Source organism: Colias eurytheme, chromosome 21, assembly GCF_061535395.1.
Source record: "Colias eurytheme isolate Ceu_HAF_F1 chromosome 21, ilColEury1 Martin Lab GWU primary, whole genome shotgun sequence".
NCBI classification, from domain to species: domain Eukaryota; kingdom Metazoa; phylum Arthropoda; class Insecta; order Lepidoptera; family Pieridae; genus Colias; species Colias eurytheme.
The window spans coordinates 8,396,250-8,408,616 of NC_143000.1; the positions used below are offsets into that span (position 1 = coordinate 8,396,250).

The 12,367-nt window shown below is 32.2% G+C and overlaps 1 protein-coding gene across 1 annotated transcript; it reads left to right on the forward strand.

The window, feature by feature from the left end:
- The first annotated feature begins 1,322 nt into the window (after positions 1-1,322).
- Positions 1,323-6,819, forward strand: LOC149899330 (uncharacterized). Its single transcript, XM_090114645.1, has 5 exons — positions 1,323-1,328; positions 3,383-3,451; positions 3,851-3,921; positions 5,475-5,658; positions 6,650-6,819. Exons 1-5 carry the CDS (start codon positions 1,323-1,325, stop codon positions 6,740-6,742), a joined length of 423 nt encoding a protein of 140 aa, XP_089970771.1. The 3' UTR covers positions 6,743-6,819.
- The last annotated feature ends 5,548 nt before the right edge of the window (positions 6,820-12,367 follow it).

Consider the following 12,367-nt stretch of genomic DNA (forward strand, 5'->3'; position numbering starts at 1 on the left):
CATGGGAAATAGAGATTTATTTTTATATTAAGTATATAGATATCCTACTTACTATAATTATAAAGGCGAAAGTTGGTAAGTATGGATGTATGGATGTTTGTTACTCTTTCACGTAAAAACTACTGAATGGATTACAATGAAATTTAGCACACATATAGAAAGTAACTTGGATTAACACATAGGGTAGGTTTTATCCCGGAAATCCCACGGGAACGGGAACTATGCGGGTTTTCCTTTGAAAACGCGGGCGAAGCCGCGGGCGGAAATCTAGTAGATTATAAATGAGGTGAGTAAATACTGTTTTGAACAAAATATAAACAAAATATTATAATTTTAAAATAATACCCACCTAATTATATAAAATAGGTAGGTAGTATAATATCGTATATATCAATAATGAAAACAGGTAACAACTAGTTGAACAATCTCAAAAACCTACCGAATCTAACCTAGTCTATTCATTACCCTTTACCTTACATATGATGTTTTATATATTAACTAGCTGTGCTCCGCGGTTTTACCCGCAGTGCTCAGCTCCTGCTGGTCTTAGCGTGATGATATATAGCCTATAGCTTTCCTCGACAAATGGGCTATCTGACACCGAAACAATTTTTTAAATCGGACCAGTAGTTTCTGAGATAAGCGCGTTCAAACAAACAAATAAACAAACTCTTCAGCTTTATAATATTGTATTAAAATATTATCAGTTACCTATAAAAGCCTTAAAAATTATAAGCGTTTGCGTGAATAGTTTTCTGGTGCACCCAAAATAAAAAGCTTTACTGCTATTTTAGCAACCTCACTATTCAATTACCTACCTACATGCATTGAGGTATTATTGTACGTAGTAGGTATAGTAACTCAATGCCTACCTACATGTCAGTTTTTATGACACATATCTACGTATTAAAATAGCTCATTATTATTACCTATTGATGATCACAGCTCTTAAAAAAATGAGAACAATAAAAATCAATGTTAGCAATATCGTCGGTATTGCCTTCAGTAGATCTCAATAGTTCAAAGAAATATAAAAAATTGATTTCAGATATCTCATAAAATAGGTACATTAAACATAGAATAACGTTATAAAATTTGCATGACATCTCTTAAAGCATGGAAAATGATTTCATCTGAAGGGAGCCAGACGTCGCCAGGCTTGGCGCCAAAAAGCCTCGCCAGCCATTGATAAATATTATGTGCAGATGTGACATATTTTTTATAGTATATATTTTATTTTTTTACTGTCAGTATCAGTATTTCAACTAAAGGTAATCATTGTTTTTTTAAACTTATTTTCAAAGTTATAAAATATTGACAAAATGAGGGTAAATCTTATTCACCATTGATCGAATAATTTCGAACGGATTATAATAGACGACACAAGCAATTTTCAATTTTTTTTTATTATTATTGGTCCCTTCTTAATATATAAGATAGAAAGTAGTAAGTAGTAAGAAGTAGACCTCATATTTCATTTTATACCAGCACGACATATTTGTGCTGCATAGTCTTTGAACAGAGTGTCGAGGTTTGGAAGAAAACAGTAGCAAACTATTGGTTACTTGAAAGATACCGCATTGAATTGACCAATCAGGGCGCAGCTTACAAATATTTTGACCAATCAGAATGTGGTACAGATATTCAGTATTTTGTATGCGCGGTATATTTTGATGTTGAATTCGCGTGCTAAAAGTTAGAAATGGAAGTTAAAAGGTGATAATAAATGTGGTAGTGATTAATAATATAATAATGATTATCATATATATTGATATTATCCTGCTTGTTATTTTGGTAAGTTATTCTTTGTATATAAAAGTCTTTTCTTCCAAAATTTGTAATTAATTTTATCAGAAATATGTTTTCAATTTATTTATATTTATTATTACTAATACTTGACTACTAGATAAGAAAGATCAGAATATCTTCACAATAGGTACTCTTGTATTACCAAAAGGAAGAAAGTCTCGGTATTTTGAAGACTTCCGTGTAGACTTCAATACGGAAACGGGCCTTTTTGTAGCTTTGAAATTTCTTGCGAAAAGTTAACTGAATTAGGTACTTCTGGTGTTAAATTTTGGAGGACTGATACATTTATTTTCAGTTTATTTTTTTATAATTTTGCAGTGAGTAAATACACTATAATTATATAAAGCATTAAAAAGATATTGAATAAAAATTATACACGCTATAGAAGTGAATTGTGACTCCCCTTTGTGTTATGGACCGAATGCGTTATAAATATTATCTGTTTAATTTTTGTATGTTACGTATAGGGAGGCAAACGAGCAGACGGCATTGCCTGGTGGTAAACAAATTGCGTCGCCCGTAGATGACCAATACAGAGGTTATGGGTATCGCATACCTTAATTCACTGATCGCTTTTTATTATAACGTAATAATATATCCTGCCATTTATCTGTTAGTCCCACTTTCGAATCCTTTGGTTCTACGCTCACGCGTTAAACACTGCACCAAGGAGGCAGCCTGGATAAGGAAGACGATGTTAATAATATTGTCCTGAGAGTGATTTGCCTTTTCCACCAATAATGTGCGAGGATGTGTAGTGAAGAATGTGTTTGTAAATCAATCATATGTTTGAAGCAATTAACGTTTTATGGGTCAAGGTATACGCTTATACAATAGAATTCCTCACAATATTAAAGAGTTTAGTAGTTCTAAATTTAAAACTTACATAAAAAATGTACTAGTTCAGAGAGCGTACTACAGTATTCAGGAATATATGGACGATAAAGATCCATGGAGGGTTGTCGCGTAAAAACCACAGGACAGTTCTTTGGCATATTATGTAGTTAGATATAAGTTACATATTATGTAAATTTATTGACATTATTTTAAAAGAGCAACTATGGAGTTTCTTGCCGATTCTTCTCCATAGATCTACTGCTTTCCGAATCGGTGGTAAATGTTTAAAATACTATGTAATGACGATTCGAAAGTGCTACTAAATAGTAGTCTAATTGAATAAATGAATGTTTGAGTTTGAGTTTGAGTTTGAGTTTAGATTTCTAATAGACTAAGGTAGCCTCTGCCGTTCATAACTTGTCGTTCGTCTGTATTGGTTACTAGCTGCTCCGCGCGGTTTCACCCCCGTGGCTCCACTCCTGTTGCCCGTAGCGTGATGAAATATAGCCTATAACCTTCCTCGATAAATGGGCTATCTAACACCGAAAGAATTTTTCAAATCGGATCAGTAGTTCCCGAGATTAGTGCGTTCAAACAAACAAACAAACAAACTCTTCAGCTTTATAATATTATAAGTATAGATTTACACATTCCTCACATTCCTCGCTACACATCCGCGCACATTATTAGTGGAAATGCACCCTAACTCGTTAATATATAACTTCTTATGTTGCAGTTACTATTGATTCTATTTACTTGTGGATATTGTGCATATCGAGTGCACAGAATGAGGCAAAATGGTCAAGTGAGTGTTGCCCTTTATTAATTTTAACGGATTTAAAACATAAATTGTTTTTATTAGGTGAGATTATAATAATATATTGTACTAGCTTCCGCCCACGACTTTGTACGTGCCTCCCCGTTTTTCCCTGTTCCCGCAAGAATTTCGGGAAATCCTTTCTTAGCGGATGCCTACGTCCTAACATCTACCTGCATGCAAAATTTCAGCCCGATACGTCCAGTGGTTTGGGCTGTGCGTTGATAGATTACTATATCAGTCACCTTTGAGTTTTATATATAGATTGTCTGAATTTGTATTTGATTCAACATTATAATATAAATATTTAAATAATGTTTACATGCGATTTTTCGTTTATCAGAATCAGTATTTTCCAATAGTTAATTATAAATTTTATTTTATCAGGTTGCAATACTATTGAAACCCACCAAGGTTGTCTTCTCTCACAAAAAAGAAGGTGAAGCTGAACAATTGAGGCAAGTATACTTTAAAATAAGCAGTAAAACAATGATTACATGTTATTTTCTGAATTTAGGTATTATTTCTATTATCTATACTAATATAATATAATCTATATCTATATCTATAACATTATAAAGAGGAAAGGTTTGTAATTATGTATGTATGTATGGTTTTCCCGCATAAACTACAGGACCGATTTCAAAAATTCTTTCACCATTAGAAAGCTGCATCTTCACTGAGCAACATAGGCTATATTGCATTTTCAAAAAAATTTGAGAACCTTACCAAAAATGCAATAATGTAACCCAAGGTGTAAAAAATTCCTTAATAAAAATTCTGTCATCGCGTGCGCTGCGGAATCTATTCCTTGAAGTACGAGGATGGTTTTTATGAAAAAAAACGTAAACATGTAGGTACCACGGGCAAAGTCGGGGCGGACCGCTAGTATATTATAAAGAATGTTCCAATTCAAATGTTCAAATTTTGTATCGCAAGCTCTGCCATTTAGAAGAGCTTGTTGCTTTTAGGTGCTTCTTACACGTGAAGTAAAAATTATCAATATGAAAAACATACCTGAAATACGTCTAAGGGCGTTTGTCCACTACAAGGAATTTTACGGTCCGGCATTCCGATTTTTTACGGTCCGGTATGGCACGCAATTAATCTAAATACTAGCTTGTGCACTATACGTAATTTTACTGTCCGACATTTTACTTTTCCCTATTCCGGATGGTTTTTTGAGTTTACGAGTCGCTGTAGGTATAATTGTTTTCGAGTGCCCACTTGCTTGGATTTTACTCTTTTTATTGCATATGCCAATTGAAAGCAAGCTCTTGTTTTACTTTCTTTTAGCTGGCAATGAGATTTGAGAAGTCGGTATTGTTATTTTATATACATTGACCAAGCATTGACCTATAATTATTATCTAAGTAAGTGTTGGTAAGTTAAAGTTCAAGTGGGAATAGATTTAGCTCCTCGTCACCGATTAAAATAAATAAGTGAAACACGCATTTTAAATCTCTTACGGAACTTTACTTTTTATTATAACGAAGTAATATAATATTTCACCTTCTATATTTTTACTCGTTTCTTGTAAAATGCGAAAACAATCATTTATGATAGCATTCTACCGCAAAACTTCCTTGAACTGTACCGCACTGATCCGAGTAAAGACGGACAGGTGCACAAGCAAATTCATCGGATTTTTCATGCCAAACCGGACCGTAAAAAATCGGAATGCCGGACAGTAAAATTCCTTGTAGTGCACAAGCGCCACCGTGCATTTACGTCAAACGTAGTTACATAGAGCTAGAGCTAAAGCAAGAACAATTTTTAGTGTAAGCGAATACTCGTATTCAGTGTTGTTCAGTATTAGAACATTGCATAGAATATTTTCAAACGAATTAAGCTCAACGAAAGAATGTTCTACGCCTGTTTACACTAAAAGAATTTGACATAGTAGGGTTAGAATGAGCATTCGTTCGTCTGATGAAAATGCACCATAATACAAATACACTTTAAAAAGTCTTAACAAAATAACTTCCAATCAAACACAATTATTTTGCAGAACCGTCGTAGCATACCAAAATCCTCTCACTGGTGACTACTGCGTCCATAAGAGCCGATCTCCCAAAGGCTACATGAACAACATAGAAATCCCGGACTCACCGGACAGCGGAGTTTCTGATGAATATGAGCCTTTGAACCTGGTACCTTCAGTCCAGGAAACTAGCCCACCTGGAATACATCAGGTAAAGTTTCGTAGGTAATAAAATATAACATGTATCATTTTTTTATACGTAAAAAGTAAACGCCTAATAATCTCAAATGTAGCATATAAATTAACCTCTATTAAGAGGGGTTAGGCGGTCAGCAAAAGTTCAGCTATTCGCGCCTTAGGTGAGGGGTGAGGGGGTCCGCGTTTAGTATGGAATCAACGTGCTCGAAACTAAAAATCGTAAGCGCCATTCACATTTTTATCAAAAAGTGAATGAAAATATTTATTATTTTCTAAATCTAAAACAGTCACGAAATCGAGAAGGTAAACCTATGTATTTGTGATTTTATACGAATTATTATCGTAAAATACGGTTGTAACGAGCATTTATATGAAATTTTATAGGTAACTTCAGAATTTTTTTATAGAGCAAAATTTTTCCAATCGTGTTTTGGAAACAGTCATCCCATCACACATACGTTCTGTAATACATATTAGAAATTTCAGTGCGAAAAAACCGTTTTCACCTACTAAGGGCCCCCCAATAGAAATAAGCAGAAGGTTTAGCTGTACCTATACACTAATCGAAGATACTAGGTACCGTAAAAAATATCTGCTATAATATTATAACATCATGGTACGAGTAATTGAAAAATGTTGTAAAAAAATTAATCGATGAAGTTTTAATATCTATACCAAATCCAAATCAAGGGTTTAATGCGAAACATAGACCAGCCCCCCTAGACAAGTGGCTTTCTATTAGCGTAAAGTTCAATAGAATAGATTATGAATGTATAAGATTGACGTAATCAATCGTCGTCGTCGTCGTAATCAAACGTCAATCTCATACATTCATAATCTATTCTATTGAACTTTACGCTAATAGAAAGCCACTTGTCTAGGGGGGCAGAGGTACTTTAGAATTTATAAGTATTTGAAATTATATATTTGCTAAATTTCTTTGTAAATATGTACCTACCTAATAAAATAATGTAGCTCTAACAATGAACTTTCAATTATTTCAGATTCAGAATCCAGTTAAGTCGCCCATCACACCAATTTATGACAACAGCGTGATAAAGACGTGGAAATGGGAGTATACTGAATATCAGATTTAATTATTACATCGAAAATATTAAAAATATAAAGTTAAAAGAAAATTGTATTAAGAAACGAAATGCATTCAAGGATTCTATTGGAATTAAAATCTATCCTGTATCTGAAAATTTAATTTTCCGATTTTTCAATCCTTGGTTAAAATTTATCCGTCCTATAAAGTATTACACGAACATTTTAAAATGTCACCTGTAATCTGTCAAATACGGACAATTAGAATACATTTTTGAAATGGTAGTTTAATACGTTATTCGATGAATAAGTTTTAACCAACGATTGAAAAATCAGCCCTAAATCTAAAAAAAGGGTTGGTGTACCTAATAATATTGAAGGAGGAAAGTCAAGTCAGGGAAATACGCGGGTCGCTTCTAAATATAATATTATTACCTATCTCTCTATTTTTTGATAATTTATATTATTATAATTTTTCTTAAACATATACATTTTATAGCAAAAATGTTAAATGTTGTAATATGTATAAACAGAACATTCAAAACCGATACAATAATTTACCTGAAAAGCAAGGTTGTGAAATGAAATCTAGTCAGATCATAATCTAATCTAATAATTAAAGGTTTTTTTTAAATATGCTATCATTTATCTTATATATAAAAATGAATCCCAAAATGTGTTGGTAAGCGCATAACTCGAGAACGGCTGAACCGATTTCGATAATTCTTTTTTTATTATATTCCTTGAAGTACGAGGATGGTTTTTATGTAGAGAAAACGTAAACATGTACCACGGGCGAAGCCGGGGCGGACCGCTAGTTTTAAATAAATTTAATAAAGAAAAATATATAGAAAGTTTCTAGAAAAGTTCTCGTTAAAATAGTATTAAAGGAAGCGGACAAGAAGGTTGGACAAAATAAGTGTAAGAGTGGGTTGATTGAAAGATTGATCGATTCGCCTGTATAACGAACTAGTCTAGGTTTTTATTTTTATTAAATAAAAGACCCAATAACTATGATGTCTTAAAGCAGTATTATTTCCAAAGTAAAACAGAGATACATAGGTCGTCTAGCACCATCACTTTCCCACACTGGAAATAATACTGCTTCAAAACTTTTGGTAATCCCCTGGATTAAAAATTATATTTATGAAATGTACGACATTTTAAATAACAGAGATAAATATATTATAACCTATGAAAGATGAATTTGTCAAATTATGCTTGAAAAATGAAAATGAAGAATTGTTAACAAATTGCTTAAATTCTATGATTGTTGAAATTCTGATGTCTAATGAAATATATTGATGAAAATTGTGTATTTTATTTATTCTCCTTATAGATACTAAATTAAAATACGTACAGAATGGTCAAGTTTCATCATCATCATCGCGGCTTCACCCGTAGGTATAGTCAAAAGAAAACCCGTATAGTTCTCGTTTCCGTGGGATTTCTATCCTTTCTCTTTTCTTCGACTCTGTTACTATATTTGTACCAAATTTCATGCAAATCGAGCAAGTGGTTTTTCCCATTTATAATATTAGTAGGGAATAGGAATTAGCAGGGATTAAAATTTGTAACTTTTGAAATTGAATCATGTTTACATATTTAAATAATGTGTATCATTTGGACAATAACAAAGAGATTGTATTATAAAAGCCCTAGGCAGTAAATATTGAATTGCTACCAAGGGCTACCAGCCCCCCTAGACAAGTGGCTTTCTATTAGCGTAAAGTTCAATAGAATAGATTATGAATGTATGAGATTGACGTAATCAATCGTTCTGTTGAACTTTACGCTAATAGAAAGCCACTTGTCTTGGGGGGCAGATTGAAATATAATACACTGAATGTAATTATGAACCAAATAATTCGTTTTAATACAATTTTCCCGCCTCAAAATGACTTTACTGGCTCAATTACCAGATAATATTCCATTATAAAATGTTATTTTTAAATGTTTCTTGTAGGATGGTTTATTATATGCTTTTCTGAAGTGGGTTTCCTCGAGGAAAAAACAGCCCACGTAATTTTCCTCGGCTGAGCCACGTCCACACTGACCGAGCTGCTTCGCGCAGTAATTGCTTTGCGAGGCTGCTCGTTCTGTGTAGATCCGCCTTATTATCATTTGATGAAAAGCCATTTTCAGAAGTTCTGTCTACATAGGGACACAGGACGTCCGAACATTTTATCATTACGAGGATTATTGGAGAATTGTGCAAGTATGGTGTACCGTATGTATCAATGAATATTTAGCACTACCTTATCGGTCGCGACTTTCGTAACCCAAAATCTTCCTCATAAAGTATGCCTTTTAGATGAAAAATAAAACCCGAATAAAAATCGAGCAGTAATGTGCACGACCTTCCTGTCTATTATAAAGTAACTAGCTTCCGCCCACGACTTTGTACGTGCATCCCCGTTTTTCCCCGTTCTCGCAAGAATTTCGGGAAATCCTTAGCGGATGCCTACGTCCTAACATCTACCTGCATGCCAAATTTCAGCCCGATACGTCCAGTGGTTTGGGCTATGCGTTGATAGATCACTATATCAGTCACCTTTGAGTTTTATATATATATAGATTAATGGAAAGATTATTATTTCTTATTTGAAATACGCAACATTTTATTTTACATTTTTTCATATCTGGTTAAACTAACAAAAATTCGTTCTTCCAGTATCCTTCCACCTCACCATAATACCGTTTATTAAATACAGGATAGAAAAGTAAATGTAAATGAAAATTAGAAACAATTTAGTTTATCAAGGGCTGGATCCGAGTCAATTCGTCCGAGTACAAGAGGTCCAAATTGAAAGATTGATAAAGTGCTCTGTTCACTAGATGCCCTTTTCTGTAGTGGGAACGCGGACAGCGAAATTTAAAGAGGATATGGCATTTTTATAAACTGTATTAAGAGTCGATATGAGTTTTTTAAAGAAATTAAATTATGAAGCAAGCGTATTTAAACAATAATATAATGGTTAGAAACGATTTGAAGTGTTTATTTTCTAACATATTAATAATGGTATATTATAGTTATTTAGTAGGTATATGTGATTTGCAGTTGCTAGTGCATTTGCCGTATGTTTTTTTACTTCAGTGGTTACGCTGTAAGATAAATAAATTTTTGTTTACTTTACTGCTTAGTTTTAACTGTTGAAATAGTTGTTAAACAAGCCATTTATAACTTTAACCTACTTAAACTGCTATTTACAACTGCCTCTTTCAATCAGTGCCTTTAAAATTGTTCAAAACACACCATTACTGTGCATATAAGTATTTTGAACGCAGTTGACCTACTATAATTTTGAATACAATTCTAACACATAAATAGTTACATTTCTAAGTAATTTTGCAAAAATAATCCTTCTACATAAATAACCTTATCCATTTTTCTTCATCCATGAATCCCAAAGGATAGCTACGACACTGATCGATGTACCCGCGAAATCTTTCAACTGATGGATGACTCTCCCACCTTAATATTTGACCTACAAGTTTTTATTTGCTTTAAATACTCTTTAATCTCAAGTGTAAAATCTATTTTGTAAAGTGGTATAATTTATACCACTTTACAAAATAGATTTTACGCTTTGATAAAAATAATAAATTATATACTAAAACCTTCTTGTTGAATCACTCTATCTATTAAAAAAATCAGCATCAAAACACGTTGCGTAGTTTTAAAGATTTAAGCATACATAGGGACATAGGGACAGAGAAAGCGACTTTGTTTTAAACTATGTAGTGATAGTCTTGTTCGTATACCACTTTTAATAGAACCGCTAAAAGTATTGATAAAATTTTGTTTTGATGGATTAGGATTAATTGTAAAAAATTTGAAAAATATACAAAAACCTCAACACCAGTATTAAATATAATAATTCTGGTAAAGTACTTACATACTTCTTTTACTGATTAGTATTTGCACTATTGCAATTGAATTGTAACATAGAGAAACGAACAATTGAATTATAACTCCACTCTACTTATATGGTTTTCGTTTTATTTGTGAATTCGTTAATGTTTATATATTGTTTTTGTAAAATAAAATAAATCGTTAATGTGTCTGTAAAGAAATGAAAAAAATGTGTGCGTGTACTAGTGTACACACGTAAAAAGTGGAACTTCTTTATGACCTTCTTTTTAATAAAAAATAATGTTCAATATGCAACTTTACAGAAATACGCCGAATTATGCGTGGTAGGGATAAGAAAAAGATGGCGCGTAACGGAAAAATGTCACGCGTAACGAAAAAATGTTACACTAAATTTTTTTCAAACCTCGATAAAGAAGTTTCACTTCAACAAATGTGAAATGTATCATCTACAATAACACTTCTTTTTCATTTAGGTACTTAATTTTTAATCCCAAGGTAAATATTCTAATTTCGATATCATTGAGCTAAGAACACTGAGATAAAAGTTCGATCACAATATTTCTAAGCATAGTTGAGACAAGTGTATAATAAATTCGCTTTTATAAAGCTTTGGTAATGCTAGCAGTTGAAAAGTACAAAGTACGAGCTCATAAAGAAATTTCCTTTAAAACTCCACACAAAGTACAGTAAAAAACACCTCGTTCCCGATCGAAAGTTTCATAAAATGAATTGAACCAATATTTTGCAATGTTGTGAAACTTCACCAAGAGAACGCACCCGGTACCTAAGTTTTTATTCGAAAATTGTGAGCGTTCTCATTTTTTGCTCGAGTTAAAAGTTCGTGTTATATCATACCTTGGCTATGAAATTTTACGATAAAATTGTTATGCTTTTTTTTTAACTAGCTGTACGCTCGTGGCTTCGCTTGCGTTAAGTTGTCTCCACCTTAGGCTTAGAAAAATAGTTGGCATACATATTATTTAGAAGCGCATTTAGTACCTATACATGATTTTATATTTTATCAAATAATTTATGAAAATAGACTAAGTATAGGTACATAATATTTTCTTACAAAAAACTTGGTATAACATATTGTAACGTATCCGTTTTTTCGCAAATCCTATGTAACAAATCACGATACAATCTGCGGAACCCGATAATAATAATTGCTCAACAATTTGTAAAGCTTTGGCCAGACCTTGACTGAAGGCCTATCTTAATGACGACGATTTGTTAGCCCTTATCTTGTATTTTGTAAATAATTCTCAACACCTTACAATGACAAAATTTTATTAATGATTGCTCGCTTTTTGTAGATAGTAATTAAATAAAATGTTGGTAAAATAATTTGAATATTTTATTTTTTAAGAGTAGTTAATATAATAACTTATAATTTTATGTACAAATGAAATATTGCGATATATGGCTAAAAGTAAACTGTATGAATATAAGCTTATTTTTTTAATATGTTATAAGCCGGTTACTTATTTGAGGTTTATTTTTGAGTCGATTTTATAAAATATAAGAAGAATAATAACACATTTATCTAAATAAACCTTGATATTTGAATAGTTATTTTTATCCTTTTAATATTTTTTTGTAGATACTTTGTTTGGGTAAGTGACCATAGAAAAAAATATTATTTTAACGTCCCAGAATATTAGTTTTTTGAGATATTATTTTAGTTCATATAAAAACGTCCTTAAAAAATAAGAGAAGTAAATAAAAGAATCCTGTCTTGTTCAGAGAATGTTTGTTTGCTTAAAATAATAAAAGTGCTTCGCTTTATTGACTACGC

Excerpts from the sequence above, each read along its gene's own strand:
- LOC149899330 (XM_090114645.1), top strand. Across the intron at positions 3,922-5,474 it reads GGTGAAGCTGAACAATTGAG|AACCGTCGTAGCATACCAAA; the intron begins GCAAGTATACTT and ends ATTATTTTGCAG. Across the intron at positions 5,659-6,649 it reads GCCCACCTGGAATACATCAG|ATTCAGAATCCAGTTAAGTC; the intron begins GTAAAGTTTCGT and ends CAATTATTTCAG.